The sequence below is a fragment of the Apus apus genome, chromosome 3, assembly GCF_020740795.1.
Source record: "Apus apus isolate bApuApu2 chromosome 3, bApuApu2.pri.cur, whole genome shotgun sequence".
NCBI lineage: Eukaryota > Metazoa > Chordata > Aves > Apodiformes > Apodidae > Apus > Apus apus.
Window position 1 is genome coordinate 99310663 of NC_067284.1, and position 17166 is coordinate 99327828.

The 17166-nt window shown below is 40.5% G+C and overlaps 1 protein-coding gene across 6 annotated transcripts in view; it reads left to right on the forward strand.

The window, feature by feature from the left end:
• Nucleotides 1–17166, forward strand: part of LOC127383389 (sorting nexin-9-like) — a 625662-nt gene that overhangs the window by 96353 nt on the left and 512143 nt on the right. For all 6 annotated transcript variants that reach the window (XM_051616256.1, XM_051616250.1, XM_051616254.1 and 3 more), the window contains exon 4: nucleotides 4673–4783. In XM_051616256.1, the coding sequence (XP_051472216.1) occupies nucleotides 4673–4783 (111 nt within the window). The remainder of the gene's footprint in view (nucleotides 1–4672; nucleotides 4784–17166) is intronic.

Sequence of the window (17166 nt, forward strand, 5' to 3'; positions counted from 1 at the left end):
CAAGTTGAAGCCTAGGATACTATTTTCCATAAATTATTTTTCTTCTATTTAACAGTCATGGTACTTATCTTCCTGGGTAATCATGTTATCCCTCAAAAATATCCTGCAGTAGAAGTGGATAAAGTCTGAATGATACTTCTTACTCAGCCCTTCTTTGAATGTGGTTTCCCCCAAACATCAATGTTTTCACTATGTTTTGATTTGCCATTAAAAATTATGCAAACTGTCTGATAATTAGATCTTACCTTCTTTGGTAGAACTTACAACAAATGTACATTTAATCTACATAGTTTCAAGCATTGTCAGCACTATATTCATTCAGGTTCACAGGGAACGGGTAAATGTGGACACACCTAACTTGTTTCCAGCTAGAGAATGAAAGCTCAATGCTAATTAGCATTGCACATCAAAAGGGAAAAGATTGTCTTCCTGTGGCCTATTCCGTAGTAGTCGTGGGGCAGTGGACTTGGGCTGCAATTTGGTGGTGGAGCTGGGCTTGTGGCTGGCTGTCACCAAAAGGGGGAAGAAGTTTCCTTCCGCTTTTTGCTCATCCAGCCCTTCCCGAGGCCACCTCTGCTCAGTAATCCATGGTGAAACTGGGGGAAAGGGGTTACTTTTGTAGCAAGTTTTAAGTTTCACCATTTCATAAAGCAGGCTAATAAAGACCACTAACACCAACTAAGCAAGCATGCAACTAATGCCAAGAATTGTGGAAGGCAGGATGAAGAGTCTTCTGACTTTCTTGCAGGCTGGTACATTGGCTCACTTGGTGGCTTTAAACCTCTGTGTTAGTGAAATCTCACACCAGAATTAGAGATGTTCAAAGTACGTAAAATGAACACAGTAACAGTGAATAAGAGGGAAGAAAATGTCCTGTTTGTGCCCTTACTCCTTCCACAAGTCTTGAGCTACTTAGACCACAATTTGCAGAAGTAGCTAAAGTGTAGATGAATGGGAGGTAAATAAGTAGTCCAGGTTCTGTGGATGATAACAATTGGTTATTGCTGGTATTATGCAAATATAATAATTGTATGTGGAATAATTTCTGAACAGCTTACCCTATACAAAGATCTTAGACTGTGTACATGTAGGCATAGTCCCTTTTTTTTTTGTCTACCTGTTTCACAGTATAAATATTTTTTTGAAAAGTCTAAAAAGTCTGAACTTCAGCTATTTTGATTTGACTTGCTCATTATTTGTCCCTGTGCCTTTTCTGAAATCTGATGGGGGAAACCCTGCTTTTAGTTGTTTTAGAGTTTTGTTGACAGTTTGTGCTATAACAGCTCTGATATGATTGGGTTTGTGCCAAGTTGGGAAGTTCTGAGTGGAAACTTGTAGCCTTCTGTTTATAAAAGCCTGGATTTCGCTCTTAACCACATGGTCTACTATGGGAGAGAGAATTTTCTGTGGTTCATAAAAAATCATAAGCTTTGTTTTGAAAGCTGATGTCACTGATAGATGAAATATTGGGAGTAAAAAAAAGCAAATCAAGGATCCCAGGAAAAGTTTGAGCCTCAGTATCAGTGGGGGACTCCTCAGCCATGACAGCAGCACAACGTGTGGTAGCGTGTTCCTCTTCCCTTATGTTCAGTCCTCAAGAAATCCATTCCTAGAAGCTAGGAAGAAAAATGACCTTTCAAAACTGAAAGTGAGAATTACCAATTCCATGTGTTTCTTAAGTGACGGACAATTTACCCTAAGACTTCTGTTCTTGTTTCTTACTTATCTTTCAAAATCTGTTGTATCTATTCTGTAATATGGTGTATGTTAAGAAAATTTCCTAATGCAGAATTGAGGAAAGACGGTAGCAATTTTCTCTCCTCTGTTTCTCAGTGAAAATGATACTAAGCACTCTTTTGGTTATGAAGCTAACCTCTTAGTGAAATATGCTATTATTTAATCGTCATTATGTTTAGTATATAAATGGACTGTTTTTATTGGACAATGCATATGTATAAACACATAAAATTATACACACAGCCCCATGCATATTTCATCTGGGAGATTCCCATGCCTGCAGCTTAGTGAGAGCAAACTAATTCTTCACGTCTCAAGAGCTGCTTTCCAAGTTTCCAGTGATCCAAGTATCTAAATGGCTTTATGGGGAATATAAGAAAGGGTATGTGATCTCAGTCCTGTTTGGAGTATGCCAGGTATCTGCATCATAGCAAACATGGATGTCTGCATTATTTGTTTCCAGACCTCATCTAAAACTGAGCAAATGGATTTCATTTGTCCACAGTGAGAAAGGAAAGCACTATGGAAATGGTGCATTTAAAAAAACAAAGGGTGTCATATCTCTGGGTTTTTGTGTGCTCTTCAGTGGGTGAAAAGGTATTTCATGGATAGCCTTCAAATACCCAGGTAAAAGTAAATTTCATCCATTGTGCAGTATTTCTCACGAGAAAAGATGCTGTCTCTTTCCTCTCCCACTCTGGTTCCCAAGAAAAGGTGCTGTCTCTTTCCTCTCCCACTCTGGTTCCTGGGAAATTCTAGTAGAAAGCAATGTTAAAATCTTACAAACGTGGGAAAAAACATGCTTGGTACTTCGTAAGGAATTAATGGCTCTTGATTTTTCAAAATATAAAGCATGTTTTGCTTCCCAGCAAAATCCTGTAGTGTCTGTTTGGAAAAAAGAACTATTGTGTTTCTAAAATGACATTTCATAAATTGAATATTCCACTTACCCTTTTTCACCACTCTTGGTATTTCTGAGTGTTGTTGTTGTTGTTGACATTTTAACAAGTGGTTCTTATTTGGTGTATTTTTTTTAAGAATTAGGAAGAGTTGTCAATTGCTAAACTGGAAGTTGAAATCTGAGGTTGCTGGGTTTGTTACAGATGCCTCCGCAGTGACAGCCCCTAGCCTGCATGTGCGTGAGAGAGCGTGTGTTTGTGTGTGTGCCTGCATGTTTTTAAATAAAAAGGAAAGCAGAGGTTTGCTCATTTGTTTGCCTATTGTGAAGCTGTCCTGCACCTTTCTACGCCTTTGTACTGGGGTGAAGGCTGCTGAATGGAGGCCTTGTGCCATTTGTTGATTTTAAACCTCACTGTTAATCCACAGGAACCTGCTGGTGTGCGCAGCAGGAGAGCTGTGTGACAAGTGGAAATCTGGGCGGGGGGAGTGCGGGGGGTCACAGGGGATAATAATCATTCAGCCATCAGCCTTTGTCACCCTTAAGCCTAATTGTTACCCTCTGCTGGTAACCACATTGAAATGCTGGCCTTTTAAGTGTTTCTTGATTTTACTTGGCACAGGCTTAGGGATAGGATCATTTATTGCTGGGTTTACATCGTAACAAGTTTGCTGGCATTTGCTTGATTAGTCCCGTTGATTTTTCTCTTCCTCTGCCTTGGGAGAGTCCAAAGTGAAGGAAGGAGCTTTATGGAAACATCATGGTTGTTAACTAATTTCCCCCTGTCAGGAGCACAGCTAAGAAACAGAGGCAGAGAGCTTTCCTGCTCTACAAGCCAGCTGCTTCCTGGAGTCCCTGCTTGAGCAGTAACTGTTGGATGAGGACACGGGGCTGTCAGAACAGCCCTTCATTAGCAGCAGCAAGGTGGTGCTTGGGCTGCGGTGGGGTGGGACAGAGGACAGCTTCCCTGACTCCTCACACCAGGAGCCCCTGTGCCTCAGGTACGTGTCAAAGCTGGAGGTGTGAGGGTGGCTGAAGCAAATTGCATTGGTAGTAAACTTGAGAGGGGGAGAGGAGAATTAAACAATTTTAAAACAACAAAGAAAAAAGCCTTTAAGGTGAGATATCTTTTCTAGCAGTTGGGAACTGGTTCTTCAACTTTCCCTGCCAGTTACACATGCTGAAGTCAGGATTGCACTTTCTGCTGTTTTTCTTGAAGACCGTAGTGTAGAAGCTACTGTAGTAGCTAAAATTAAGCCTCTATCCAAGGCTTTGCAATGGGCAAGTATCTGTATGAGTGAAGTACGCTTCCATTGTGGGGGTGGGGAGGACATGGAGATTGTTTCGTTGCTCTCCCCGCCCCTGTGTGTGTTGGGTGTTGTTTGGCCCTTACCTAAGACTGCTTGGGCTTGTATAGGGAGGAAAATCCTCAGGTTGCTCATGAAGGCTTTGGAGCTACTCTTGATCAAATACACTTCTAACCTGTCAGAGGCAACATGCCTCCAGCAGATGCAGCAACTGCATTGTGTGCTACGACTTGATAGCCAGCGTTTGAAGGTTGTGCCAGTCGTAGTGATGGTAAATCCAGGGTTGTTACAGGAGTCTGATTACACAGCATGATTACTATCTTGTTTTCCAAGTCTAGTCTTCCACCTGGCTCAGTACTTCATCAGAATGCTTGAGAATACATCTCAGAGTAAGATGAGTGCTTTGACCACTTCGTACTTGGTAGTCTTTTGTAGTAAAAGGTGGTAGTATATTTACTAGGAGTTTTTTTGTGTTTCCCCATGTTCAAGTGCTGTGATTCCCTGCCACTTGTTGGCACGTTGCTTTGTTCCCTGGATTTTTTTATGAACAGTGCAGGTCATAGTGGTACCTGTGTGGGCTTCATACTACAGTCAAGAAGGTTTAACTAGTAAAAACTTCTGATAAAAAAAATAAATCTATCAGCACTCAGCTGTTGTATTTTCACCCTTCTGTGAATTTAATTGTAATTACTGAGTCAGGTTAATAATTCTGTTACAACTGTTGTTGCAGGACATGTCTCAGGAAGGCTATGGAACCAGATCTCAACCCCCTATGGCCCCAGGAAAGCCTAACCATGAAGACTTGAATCTAATCCAGCAAGAAAGACCATCGAGCTTACCAGTAAGAAATTAATGTTTGTTTCACTATTTTAAAACAAAAGCACTTTAGATAGCATTTAATTGCATCTAGGGTGAGTCGATGAGAAATACTGAAAGACAAAATACTAAACAAGGTTTATCACAAACTGTTTCTGAAAATATGAGAACAATCGTCTTGTATATGGATGGACTTTGCTTAGGCTTGTTCTGGTTCCAGGTAGCAGTATTTATGCACGTGCATGTTTTGTACTTGTGCACATATATCTTTACATAGTGAAAACTGATGTTTTCCATACTCGGACCAAACAATCTGGTGAGGAAGAGGCTTTTTTCTGTGCCCTTTTCAAAGGATTTCTCTAGTTTCTGGTTTAGAATACTGCCACCAGGACCCTGAGCATCAGTAATGAGTTTGACATGTTAATTCTGCTAGTGTTTTATTACTACAATTGTGGAAGTGGGAATGATAGCGATACTTGGGCAGGGTTGATCTTTTGGTTAGGAGATTATTTTGGAATAACATTTTTTAGTTTTTCTGAACTCTATAAATTCTGCTGTCGGGGAAACAGTGCAAATTAGTATACCTCACAAAGACACTGCAGCTACTTGCATTTTTGAAGGTCTTATTTCACTATCATGGATGAAGTACTCCTTAGCCTTGTCTCTGCATGTCCCTCATGGTTTGAGAATTTTCTTATTGGTGGTAAACCAGCATGAATTTAAACCAACTTCAGCATGGTCAAGCTCTTTTCACTTGTGCCTTGTGATAGGACATGGGGCAATGGACTCAAGAAGTTCCACCTTAAAATGAGGAAGAAGTTCTTTACTGTGAGGGTTGCAGAGCACTGGAACAGGCTCCCCAGAGAGGTTGTGGAGTTTTCTCTGGAGACTTTCAAGACTGTCTGGATGCCTTTTTGAGTGATCTGCCCTAGTTGTGTGTGGTTTTTTTGGTCCTGCTCCGGCAGGGGGGTTGGACTTGATGATCTTTGGAGGTCCCTTCCAACCCCTAATATTCTGTGATTCTGTGATGTTCAGCTTAAATGATGAAAACTTTTTATAAACTGTGTGACCTTCTGGCTTGGAATAATGTATCATAAACATATGGGGTATTTGTTGAAGTTCACTGGGTATCAATTAATTTGCAGTTAGTTGAGAGATTGCTGTGAAAATGTTACCTTACCCAGACATCGAGTGTGTTTTTGAAACCTGGTAGTACATTGTATATTTTACCTCTGGCACATGGCACTATTGTCAATCCCTAAAAATAGGGCAATAAACATCTTTACAGCATTTTAAAGTTATGTCTTTAGCACGAAGGAGAGCATGTGCGCTACAAATTCTTCACATGATGTTTGAGGCAGGCATGTCTCAGGAGAAGCTATGGAAGCAGGTGTGAGAAGAAATACTCATTTGCTTTGAACCTAGTATTAATTTATCAGTTTTTCAGAAACCTTCTTTAAAAAGACTTTCTCTGAACAGGTCTCAAAAATAAATATTGGCAATTATCTTAAAAATAATGGCTGTTGTGGACCTTGAACTATTTTGGCAACAACTATCTACTTCAAAAAGCAGTGAAATTGAAAATAAGTTTTTACCTCCCGTTTCATGAACAGTTGAGAGAAGTACAGCTATTCATCAGCTAATGTTCTACAAATTTGCCTGTGTTTTTTCTTAATAAATTGTCCTACTTTTAATCATTCTCTGTCCTACCTCTATCATCGTGATATCTAAGCAGAGTATTGGGTATTATCCCTGTCCCTGAGTGTTTGGTATATTTAGTAGCTCATTATTATTCGAAGTATGAGTAAGGTGGTAGTATTAACAGTGAACATTAACCATTTTGGCCATGTTGCTTAAACTCCAGGTTGATCCTAAGTGCTGTTATTGAGACACTTCATATACTCAAAACCCCTGCTGTTTGCATATGGAGGGCAATAGGAGGTATTAGCATTTTGTATCTTGGTTTGGGTTTCTTTTTGGTGGGAGACTTTTTGTGGTTTTGTTTTTCAAATTTAAAAACAACTGCTACCCTTAATATGTGACAACAAGGCTTTTTTCTGGTAGTGTGAGCGAACTCCCCATCATCTTAAATCCAACAAAAATGTTTTAGAAATTAGGAACAATGCGTACCTTCAAAGAATGGTAAATATGATAAATGCTTTAATATAACTCTACTTTGGGTGTGAATGGCTTGATGGTACGAACATGGTATTTTTTCTCCTGGAGCCAGACAGTTCTGTATTCAGTTTTGAACTGCTTATGAAAACCCAGATCACTGTCCCTTGTTTAGTGTTCCTAGTTAGTGTCATTTTTGGATACTAAATATGGCTGCTTAAGCTTGTTTTCAAGATAATGCAGTTCTTCAGGGTGTAGTAGTCAGTAAATCGTCTTTGTACAGTGAAGCTTGAAATTATAGTGGTGTTATGCTTTTAATAAAATTTGGTTATGTTTTGTTTCATGTTATTCTGGTATTTAGACAATTTGTCCGTTATCTTTTTATTTCTTAAGGGCATTGTGTAAAATCACAGCAGCTACATAGCAAGCTTTATACAAGTGCCTAAAAACAACAAAAGAGATGTAACGCTAAATGGTGAATGGTGTTCTCTGATGTGGCTTTGAAAGGAGGGTTTCCCTTTGATGGACTTTAAGAGGAGCTGGCCACTTTCTGCAGCACTGAATGCTGGCCTGTGTCATCCTTTGGGGGAGTTTTTTCAGCGGGTTTGTGTCATAGTAAGTGCAGCTAAACAGCTCAATAGTTGTTCCGTTTCCTTCACACATTGTATATAGAAGTCCTGGCATGAATGTTCCCATAAAGTTCAAAGTGAACAAATTTGTAATGTGGGTTGGTAACAAATGGCTGCAAACAAAATATGGCTTTATTAGCTACTTCTAATGGCTTGTCAGATTCTATACAATGCTTGCTTTCCTTCTCCTAACTGCTCTGATATCTGAAGGGTTTGACCTGTGGGTCTCTGACCATGTGGAGTCACTGAGAGCCCAAATGAAAAGTTGCACAGAATAGTGCTCCGAGCACTTTTATAGGAGTCACAATTAGAAGGAAATCTCAAGCTTTTGAGAAAACATGGGAGTTAGGTACTCTGTGAAGGAAAGGAAGTCATAAACAGAAACTGTTACCTATTAGAGTGGAGGAATAAAAGGGGAGAGACCTGAATGAAATTGTCTGGAGAACAGCTACTGCAGAATATATTTCTCGAGACCTAAGGGGTAGTAGCAAAATACACATTTGCTGCTACTGTGAGAAAGCTAGAGCAGACTTAAACAGGAAAAAGCTTCCAAATTATATATCTGTGAATTGCAGTAAAGGAGCTTGTGTCAGCAGTAAGCTGTGTGTGTCTGTGAAGACTAATCCTTTATTTTGTCTTTAATGAGTAATTTTGTACATGTTCATATAGGGCTGTGTTGATAGAATGAAGAGCAGGAAACAGAAATTAGGTTTTTTATTGCCATGAGTACGTAAGTAATTTCAGATAGGCATTGGTGGCTTTGCTGTTACTTTGTTTTGGTTTAATAAGGTCCTTTTTTTGCCCAGTGTCAAATGTGCTTATTTGAGGTGTGAGGTCAAATGGCCCACTCCAGGTTGTCAAGCTTTTGAAACATGGGTTTCTGCTAGCTTTTTCTTGTTGTGACCTACAGGTGAAGTTCTGCAGCTTCTTGAGCTGTTTTAAGGCAGAGTGGTTGCAGTCCTGCCGTGTGCCCCACAGCGTGCTGCCTGTGCTGTCCCATCTATTCCATGGTCACTCCTGGGACTAGCCAGTCAGTGGATTTGACTTGGGGAGTTGCACCAGCTGAGAAATAATCACTCTGTTTCTGGGTTAGTTTTGACTGAATCACTGTGTAGCTGTGTGGGCTTCTCTCAGAAGAGGAGATGGGAATCAGAAGCTGTTACAGGAAAGTGGACAATGAGGACTGCAGCAGCTTTGATTCTAGCCACATCCTAAAAGACTATATGATCTTGCTGGAAGATGCTGTTACCTGGTCAGTGGGCATCGTGGCACAGCAGATCCCAGTGTTCAGTGAGGCCCTGCAGCAGCCACAGAGCCCCAGACAGAAGACAGTTCACTTCTTTTTGTAAGGTAGGTCTTCTGCCAGTTTACATCCCTGAGCTGCTTAATGTAGTCAGTGAGTGCAAGCCCAGAAGTGTGAGCATGCATGGCTGGAGGCCATGGGGAAAGTGGGCTTGTGGTGGCCCTCAGCTGCATCGTTGTGAACTGTAGAGAAATCATGGCTTTAGTTTTATAACTTAGCTCGGGTGCACCTTGTCACGCAGTGTTGAAGGGGTAAGGTTCTACCTGGACTTGAGGGGTTCTGTGCTTTACTAGGTCACTCAGAATTCTGAGTTCATGGAATTATTGTATGACATCACTTATTGATGGGTCTTTTCATGGAGGCAGAGCAGTTTCTGTGCAAACCAAAATAGCAGCCAGCAATGGAGGAAGAATGCTGCTTGTGCAATGCAGTGACCTGAGAAGTTTGGCTATGATTCTGTGACATCTATACTTCTGTGAGCTTCAATGTCAGGTAGGTCTGAAATAATACATACTGTTTGTTGCTTGAATGGATAAATGTTTTAAGATGCCAGTTGCCTTGATTCATTATGCTTGGTACTGTGGAAAACAGTACATCAGCAGTCCCTTCGTGATTTTATTTACTTCTTCACAGTTCTGTTCTACCTCATTTCAGTGAGCCTCTAAAGGATGTTTCGAGTGCTGGACAGTCATTGCCCTTTTGCATTGTAGAATGGGGGTACTAAATTAGATTTCAGAGGACCTCTCAAGAACTATGAGTGAACTAAATTAAAGACTAGCTATACTTGTTCATGGAAGAACATAATCTCAGAGGCATCTTGATAGGTGCAGGCTGTGAGGAAAATATATGGGGTGGTTTGGGAATCCACATTCCCTGTCTCACTTAGAGTATGAAGTAGCTTGGAAAGTCATCTGGAGCAAGAGCATTCCCTGAACAAATGCCTTAGATGGCTGAAGTCTTAATAGACCAGGAAAACAGTTTCCAGCATTATTTGAGAAACTGCAGTTGAGAGTTAACAGGAGATACCTCTTCTTTTCTTAGAGGTTAAACTACTGGAATGAGGGACTCTGGTGACATTTATACAAAGCTTAGTCCAGTAAGCCCTAATCATGATCAGGGTTGTGGGCACTACTCTAATGTAAATATTAATTACCACTGTAGCCCCTCCGGTAAGGACAAATAAGTACTAAAGGAGAGGTAGTGCAGGAAAGTAGGCAAGTTACAAAGCCTGATATGTTTTTAAGTGATATTTTAAAAATTCAGAATATTGTTGCTGCTTTGAGAAAGACTGAGGGGAAAAAAGAGAACTGTAAATGGATTCTTGGTAATTGTTGGGAGGCAATGCAGTTGCCAGTTGATAGATGCATGTGTAGATTGCATGATAGCAGTTCTGTCCTGTAGTTATTCACTTCTATTCATGTCTCCATCTGAAAATAACTGTTTGGGAGCATGTTAAACCATGAACAAGAAGGAAATGTGAGTATGTAATACTTGTGAATTCAATTTTCCATTGTTTTTACATCAAGTAGGATAAGACTAGTGTGCCTCTTTCCCACTTTCTTTTTTCTGCAGTGTTGTAAAATAACTGAATGATCTTGTTTTCCTTTGTTTGGGTCAAGAAATTTTAGCTGAAAATTGTTACTCTGTGAAAGAAGATTATTGACTCAACAAGCCTTCAATTTTCAGTGAATAACACTCCCACCCTCTAGCTTCAGGAACATGTGGTGCATGCATTCTATTTTAAAGTGCAGACTGTAATTTAAAACTGAGGCAGTTTGATGCCCCACTGAACTTTGTTTAAGCCTGGAATAAAAGGAAAAAAGCTTCAAGTTGCAAAGAAGTGACTAAGCTTTCTCAAAGGTTTTTCTTAGCTGTTACGCACAGAGTTGGAAAAAGTTGCTGGTTTTTCCAAGTAATTTTAATTCAAGTGCAGTTGCTACGTTTATTTTTCTTCTTCTTACCATTCCATGTAATAAACCTTGAGGTAGAACAAGTTTCGCACAACACAGAGGTAGAGATAACAAGTATATGTATTTCAGTGTGTTTCTGAGGTGCAAAACCTGCTCTGTTGTTGGTGCTGGTGTGCAGACAGGTTCTGGATGTGGCCTCTTGTTTCTGTCCTGGTGTTGGTCAGAATAGTGCGTCAAGTCCAGAGCAAGCCACTGCAGCACCACTGACATGGGTGATGTTACTGGGGGGATGAACTTACACTTCGTGTGTGTCACTGAAAGTTGTGGCCCATTCAGCGTCATGAATGTTTTACATTTTACTTCAGTAAAATTCAGATTTTGTGTAGGTGGTCAAACTGATTCATTGTCTGAGAGTCAACTAGTACATTGGGCTTAAGTCCCATTTTTGGGAAAAAGTGTGATTAAAGTGGTGCAGAGGAGCCCCAGACATATATCATCCTTGTAGGGTTAAACCGAAACATTGAAACCAAGACAGTTGTTTCTTGAATTAAGTATTCTTGCTATCAAAATTAAAATTTGCAATGGGAACAGAAGGTCCTGTTACTATTAATTTGTTTTGTGCTTTACAGGATTACTTGTTTTTGCTTAATAGATTGATCATATTTATTTAAAAAACAGTGTTAGGTTGTTATTGAAGCATTAAATCTAATTTCAGTAATTACTGTAAAAAAAGATACTTGGCTATTCCATCACTTTTTCCAGTTTTAAAATACTTTGACATTTACAGTATCCCTGTAATAACAAAGCTACTAATTTAAGATCTAAGAATATTTACAAATGTAAAAAGAAATATTTAGTCTGACCTCTACATGAAACTTGCATGGGAAGCCTGCTAAGGGATTATAGATCCCAGTAGTGGTTAAGGTTGCAAAAGCTTGAATTTAAATAGGCCAATATTGTCCTAAGTGGAATGTTAAATTATTATTAGTTTTTTTCCTGCAATATTTTTTGAAGCCATGAGAAGTAGTGGCAGTGTACTACAGTACATTTAATCCACACCAATACCAGGACACTACTAGTGTTGATTAAAGAATTCAAGAAACAAGATTCAATTGGGGTGGTTGAAGCTCCCCCTCCCCCAGAGGCTACTGGCCCCATAGCTGGGGTGACTGAACTGCCAGAGTTTGCAGCTTGAAATGAGAGGTGAACCTCCAAAGTTCCTTTAATACTCAAGTCTTTAAACTGTAGTAGCATGGGTGGCTCAGGTGTACCTGCTGCAGGTAGCAAGTTTTCTGATTGTATTTTCATGGTGTATCCATAATTACTGGGGATTTTATGTAACTGGGCTAGCTGTCCTTTTAATCTGCCTAAATTTCAAAGTCAGTGCCTTTAGGTTCTGCATTTGGGAATCTAACTCTAAAATGGTAGAGTGTTGGGGTTTTTGGGGGGGGATTATTTTTGGTTTTTTTAACATTTTACACAATGTGTATACATAGTGTATATAAAAGCACATATGCCTTATCTGCTTGGCTATTTGTAAATTTTGAGTAGATAGCGTGCTATAAATTCTGAAGCTTAATATATTCACTAGTGCATATCTTTGTTCATGCTTGTGTGCATATTGGGATTACGACACAGAAAGTAAGACAAAAGAGTATTACTCACTTTAATACCATTTCAGGAAGTACCTGAGACACTGCAAATGTTTTTTCTTTCTTTTATTTTTACCACAAGTATTCCTGTAAGATAGGAATTTTTTTTTTCCAGAATGACTCCTTTACTTGTGCTTACCAGCTGTTGCGAAGTGTGGTGCCAGCTTCATAACCTTGACTAAACACAGGAACTCATTCTGACCAGCAGCGTCTGAAGCCTAGCAGTAGATGCCTTTGCTTTTTCTTTTACCATCCATTCCTGTTTGCAGTGGGAACATGTTGGCTTCTGGTGCTGTTGTTGCAGGTTTCATGTGTGTGGGGAGAAAGTTACAAGCCTTTGTGACCCTCACTTCTGAGTGGTCCTGGTCAGCTTGATGTTTCTGTGTAAGATGTTTGTGCAGTCATGGTCAGTAGTGTTAAGATTAGGCCAGGATTCATAGTGCTTTGTCTGGCTGTTTATGGTGTTTCCATAATAGCTGGGGATTTGGGGTACCCTTGTAGCCAACGGGGGAAAGGTGTGTAACGTATTACTTCTTTTACAGTATTTTTGCTTTATTTTTTTGAGGCTCAATACAGGCTTTTAAATTTCTCTTGAAACCTAATGTTTTACTGTGAGTAGGCCTCTGAAACCTTCCTGCCTTTGCTGGAACCATACGTCTTAGATTCACTATCAAGTCTTCCCTAGAAGACAGCAATTCATGGTAGCTTTTCATAAAATATGTGCTATATTGTGTTGTATGTGAGAAGTGCTTCTGAAGTGTGTTATATGTTAATAGGTTTCCATTATCAATTTCCCTTTAAAAAATTTGTATATACACACAGAATAAATCGGGGGTTTCTGCATTTGCCTGTGGAAGGCACTGTACTTAAACTTGCTGCGTCAGTTTTCCTTAGCATCATGCAGATTATTCTATGCCATTTCCCACACAATTCCAAAGGCAGTTCTGCTCTCAAAGGACTTTATAAAGAGGGTCCTGTTTGAATCAACAGTGTAATTTGGGGGGAGCGAGGGGGGTGTGTGTGAGAAGCATGATAGTGTGTTGAAATCAAGATACAAAAGCTGGTAAGATCAGGAAAAGGCTACCTTCAGTTTCCAGTTTTCAGGGTTTTGATCTCTTTCCTTCCATGCAAACAATTACAGATGACCCTTTTAATCATCTCAACCTGTGAAATGAGTCTTATTGTGTTAAATTAGAATAAGGACCTGAATGTTGAGGTAATTTTGAATAATTGTATTAGTATAGGAAAATACGCCATTCTGGATCATTTATTTCACATAATAGTTAAGTGGCATGAATTTATAACTGAATGTGTGATGTTGGGTTTGTGGTTTTTTTCCCCCCTTCAAGGCAGAAGTTAACTTAATAGTTCATCTTCTACCATACTATTGTAGTTATCATTTTGGAAAGTAATATAAAGATAAGCATACATGAGAGTTTGTGTTTATATATTTGGATGTAGTAATACATTATGCAGCAGTAGCTTTAGTAAGGTCCACAGCAGTGGATCTAGTTAAGAGAACAAAGCTTGTTTCATGCCATAGCATAAAATGTAGACTCATATGCACATTTGTACTATCATAGATGATTCATTTTGCCAATGCATTTTGCACAAAAGGTGGTGAAAGAAATCTAAGATGTTACTGATTTTGTTTCTTAAACTGCAAACTATACCATGGCCAGTGTTTATTTTTGAAAGGTATGTAAATAAAGGACCTGGAAGTAATCTGAGATATTTAGAGTCACTTGTTAAAATAAAAATAACTTATAAAAATTATATAGGTAAATAAAATGGTGTATGGATTAAGTATAGATATTGGCCCTAGTGAGCTAATTCATTATGGCATAGGATAAAATGTAATGTAAACAGTTGTCTTTTTATTTCAGACTTCTGTAGTGAACTGAAAGTCTTACCGTTTTTTTTGTATGGTACTGCGGTGGAGATGGAAGAAAAACTCCAGATTATCTCCCTTATTTACAGACCATGTCAAGATTTTAATAATAGGGCTTAATGTAAGCTTTATAAAAACCTAATTATTTCCATTCTATTTATTGTATCATTAGATGCCTACATGAAAGTAGGAGAAAAGTGAAGTTTCTTAGTGCAGTTCTTCAGAGTTTATTGAAACTAGGCTGTGAAATTTTAGAATCTGTGCTTGTTTTGTTGGGGTTTGTTTCATTGTTTTCATTTGGATTCTCTCACAGTCCATTTTCTCTCCATCTCCATTCCTTTCCTTTGTTCAGCTTGTGTCTTTAAAGAAGACTTAGCAAGACTGTATAAAGAGAACACTGGTGTTTTTAAATGACTGCTGATTCTTCCTGTATGGCTTGTTAGACATTTTGCCTCATCAGAGTAACACCCTTTTTGTTCCTATTCTGAGGTATGACGAAGTACAGGAATTTTTTTGGCTCTGGAAGTCTTTGGCTGCTTCCGGCCAGAGGGTTATTCCAGTGCTTAGACCACAGCTCAGCATGAGAGGAGGGGCCATTCGGGCTACCTATGGAGTTGTCTTTCTTCTCTGCAAACGTAAGTCAGATACCAGATCCTGTGAAATGCTGAGAAATTCTTCCCTGCACATAGTCCTATTTTAGCTCTTTAATTTTTCCTGGTTAGAACGAGAGATTTGTAGTGCCTGCTTTTTAACGCCTGTATTCACAGTAGTACAGGTCAGATTGAAGTCAATCCTGTAAAACCTTTATTTTTGCCAGAAAAACAAACTTTCCCCTTCTCTTTTGATAACTTTGATCACTTGACCTCCATTTCCATGGAAATGAGATCAGAGGGCTATAGTCAGCTAGCCACGCAGGCGGAGAACTACCTTTTTGTCACAGTATGCAACGAAACTACAGATTTGAAGAGTAATTAAAGGACTTACAGACTTGACACATTTTTTTCTCCACCACCCACATCCATTAAAAATGTAACTTGGAAACAGAACATGTGATCAGCTATGCCAAGGGCTTTGTGTTTTTTTGTTTTGTTGTAAGTTTATTTAAAAGAAAAGGAAAAAAAAAAGGCAACAAAACCCCAACCTTCTTACTTAGTCTTTAACTTTTAAAATTATTACTTTCCCAGCAATCTTAAGACATTCTGTATACCATCATAGAATGGTTTGAGTTGGAAGGGACCTTGAAGATCATCTAGTTCCACCCCCACTGCCATGGGCAGGGACAGTTTCCACTAGACTAGGTTGCTCAAAGCCTTTCTCTGTGCGTTTGAATTTCCCAGACTCCTAATTCAAGCGTGCTTAAGTTAGTCGCTAATGGACTGGATTTTGTAGCCCACAAGACTCGTATATTCATGATTAAACAAGTGCAGATCAAACAGCTGATTCTCCTCCAAGTTCAGTCTGAGGTTATTGGTTCAGGGTCATGCACACAGGATCTGGCTTGTGCCTGTGAGTAGTATGTACCTCCCAGTCTTATCAGGGTGAGTGACAAAACCTCACAGCATGTGCTGGCCCATGTTGCACCTTAAAGTGGAAGAACATGGTTCAGGGACACGGTGTGGTGGCCTGTGCTGCTGCTTGCCTGGAAGCCCAGCTGGCTAAAGGGCTGACATGTGCATTGGTGGTGTGTTGATGTTTGCTGGTGAACTAGTATGCTTTGTGCTGTTGTATTTGGGGTTAGGTCTCTGAACACTTTGGAGCTGTCCGGTGGGAAGGTGGTGAGGATAGGAAAGCTCATGGTGCTTCATGACCTGGCAAAAGGGAGCCAGTGTGGATGTAATGCCATTTAGATTATATGTATGTCTCTGTATATGTTAACGTTAAAAAAAAATACTTCAAGGTGTTGGATTATTCAAGGATCTGTCATTTCTGCAGCTCCTTTGTGTCCTTTCTAAAGGGTTTGCAGGGTAACCCAACTTTATTAAGCCAAAAGGGAGTATACTGATGTTAACTTGGTTTCAGCACATGACTGTGATGCTGTGAGGAACATGGCACCTAGAAGAACTGCACTCCCAAGAGTCGGCGAAGCAGATTGAAAAAACAAAATGCATCTGAGCTTGAATTCATGGTTTCCTGGGCAGCGCACTGTGCCATTGCTAGACTACAAGGCCCGCTCTATAGATTGATTTCTAAGCAGATATTTTTGTCGTGCTTAGTAAGAGCATATTGATGAGACAGCAGTGTGTAAGCTAAGTTAATGTGTATTTTTTTTCTTTAGTACTCTGAATTGCTGGTATCCACATAGTGACAAAACTTAAAGTGAGCTTTCTCCTTCCCTGTGGGAGTTTTCTCCACTGAGCCAGCCTTGCAAGTATCCCCCATCCTTTTCATGCAGGACGAAAAAGTGAAAACGACTTTTGTTGCTGTCGGAATGACGCTATAAAATCCAAAGCGTGTTGATGGAGCGAGCTCGGCTTCTCCCTCCTCCCGCCGCCCGCTCCCCGCTCGGCGCCTGGCGATGGCAGCGCTGGGAGCCCCACCAGGGCTCGTTCGGCGAGGCCCCGGGAGCGGCCACCCTGCCCCGCAGCCCCGGGGACTCGATGGCGGGGCCGGGAAGGGCGGTAGGCGCCCTTCCCGCTGTTGCCGGGCCCGAAGCGAAGGCGGGCGGGCAGGGCCCTGTGCTGCGCGCCTTCCCTCAGGCCGCGGGCCGGGCGGGCGGGGGTTCAGGCCGCCTCGAAACCGTCCTGGCCATTTTTATAATTGATCATAAGCTGACACCGCCCGGGCAGGGAGCTCTCACCGCTCCCTCTGGCTGCTGGAAGTCTGAAATTACATCTTTGCCTTTGAAGTCGGGCGCACTGTTAGCGTCGTCATGGCGACGGGGCGGGTAATGGCCTCCGCCGAGCGGCGG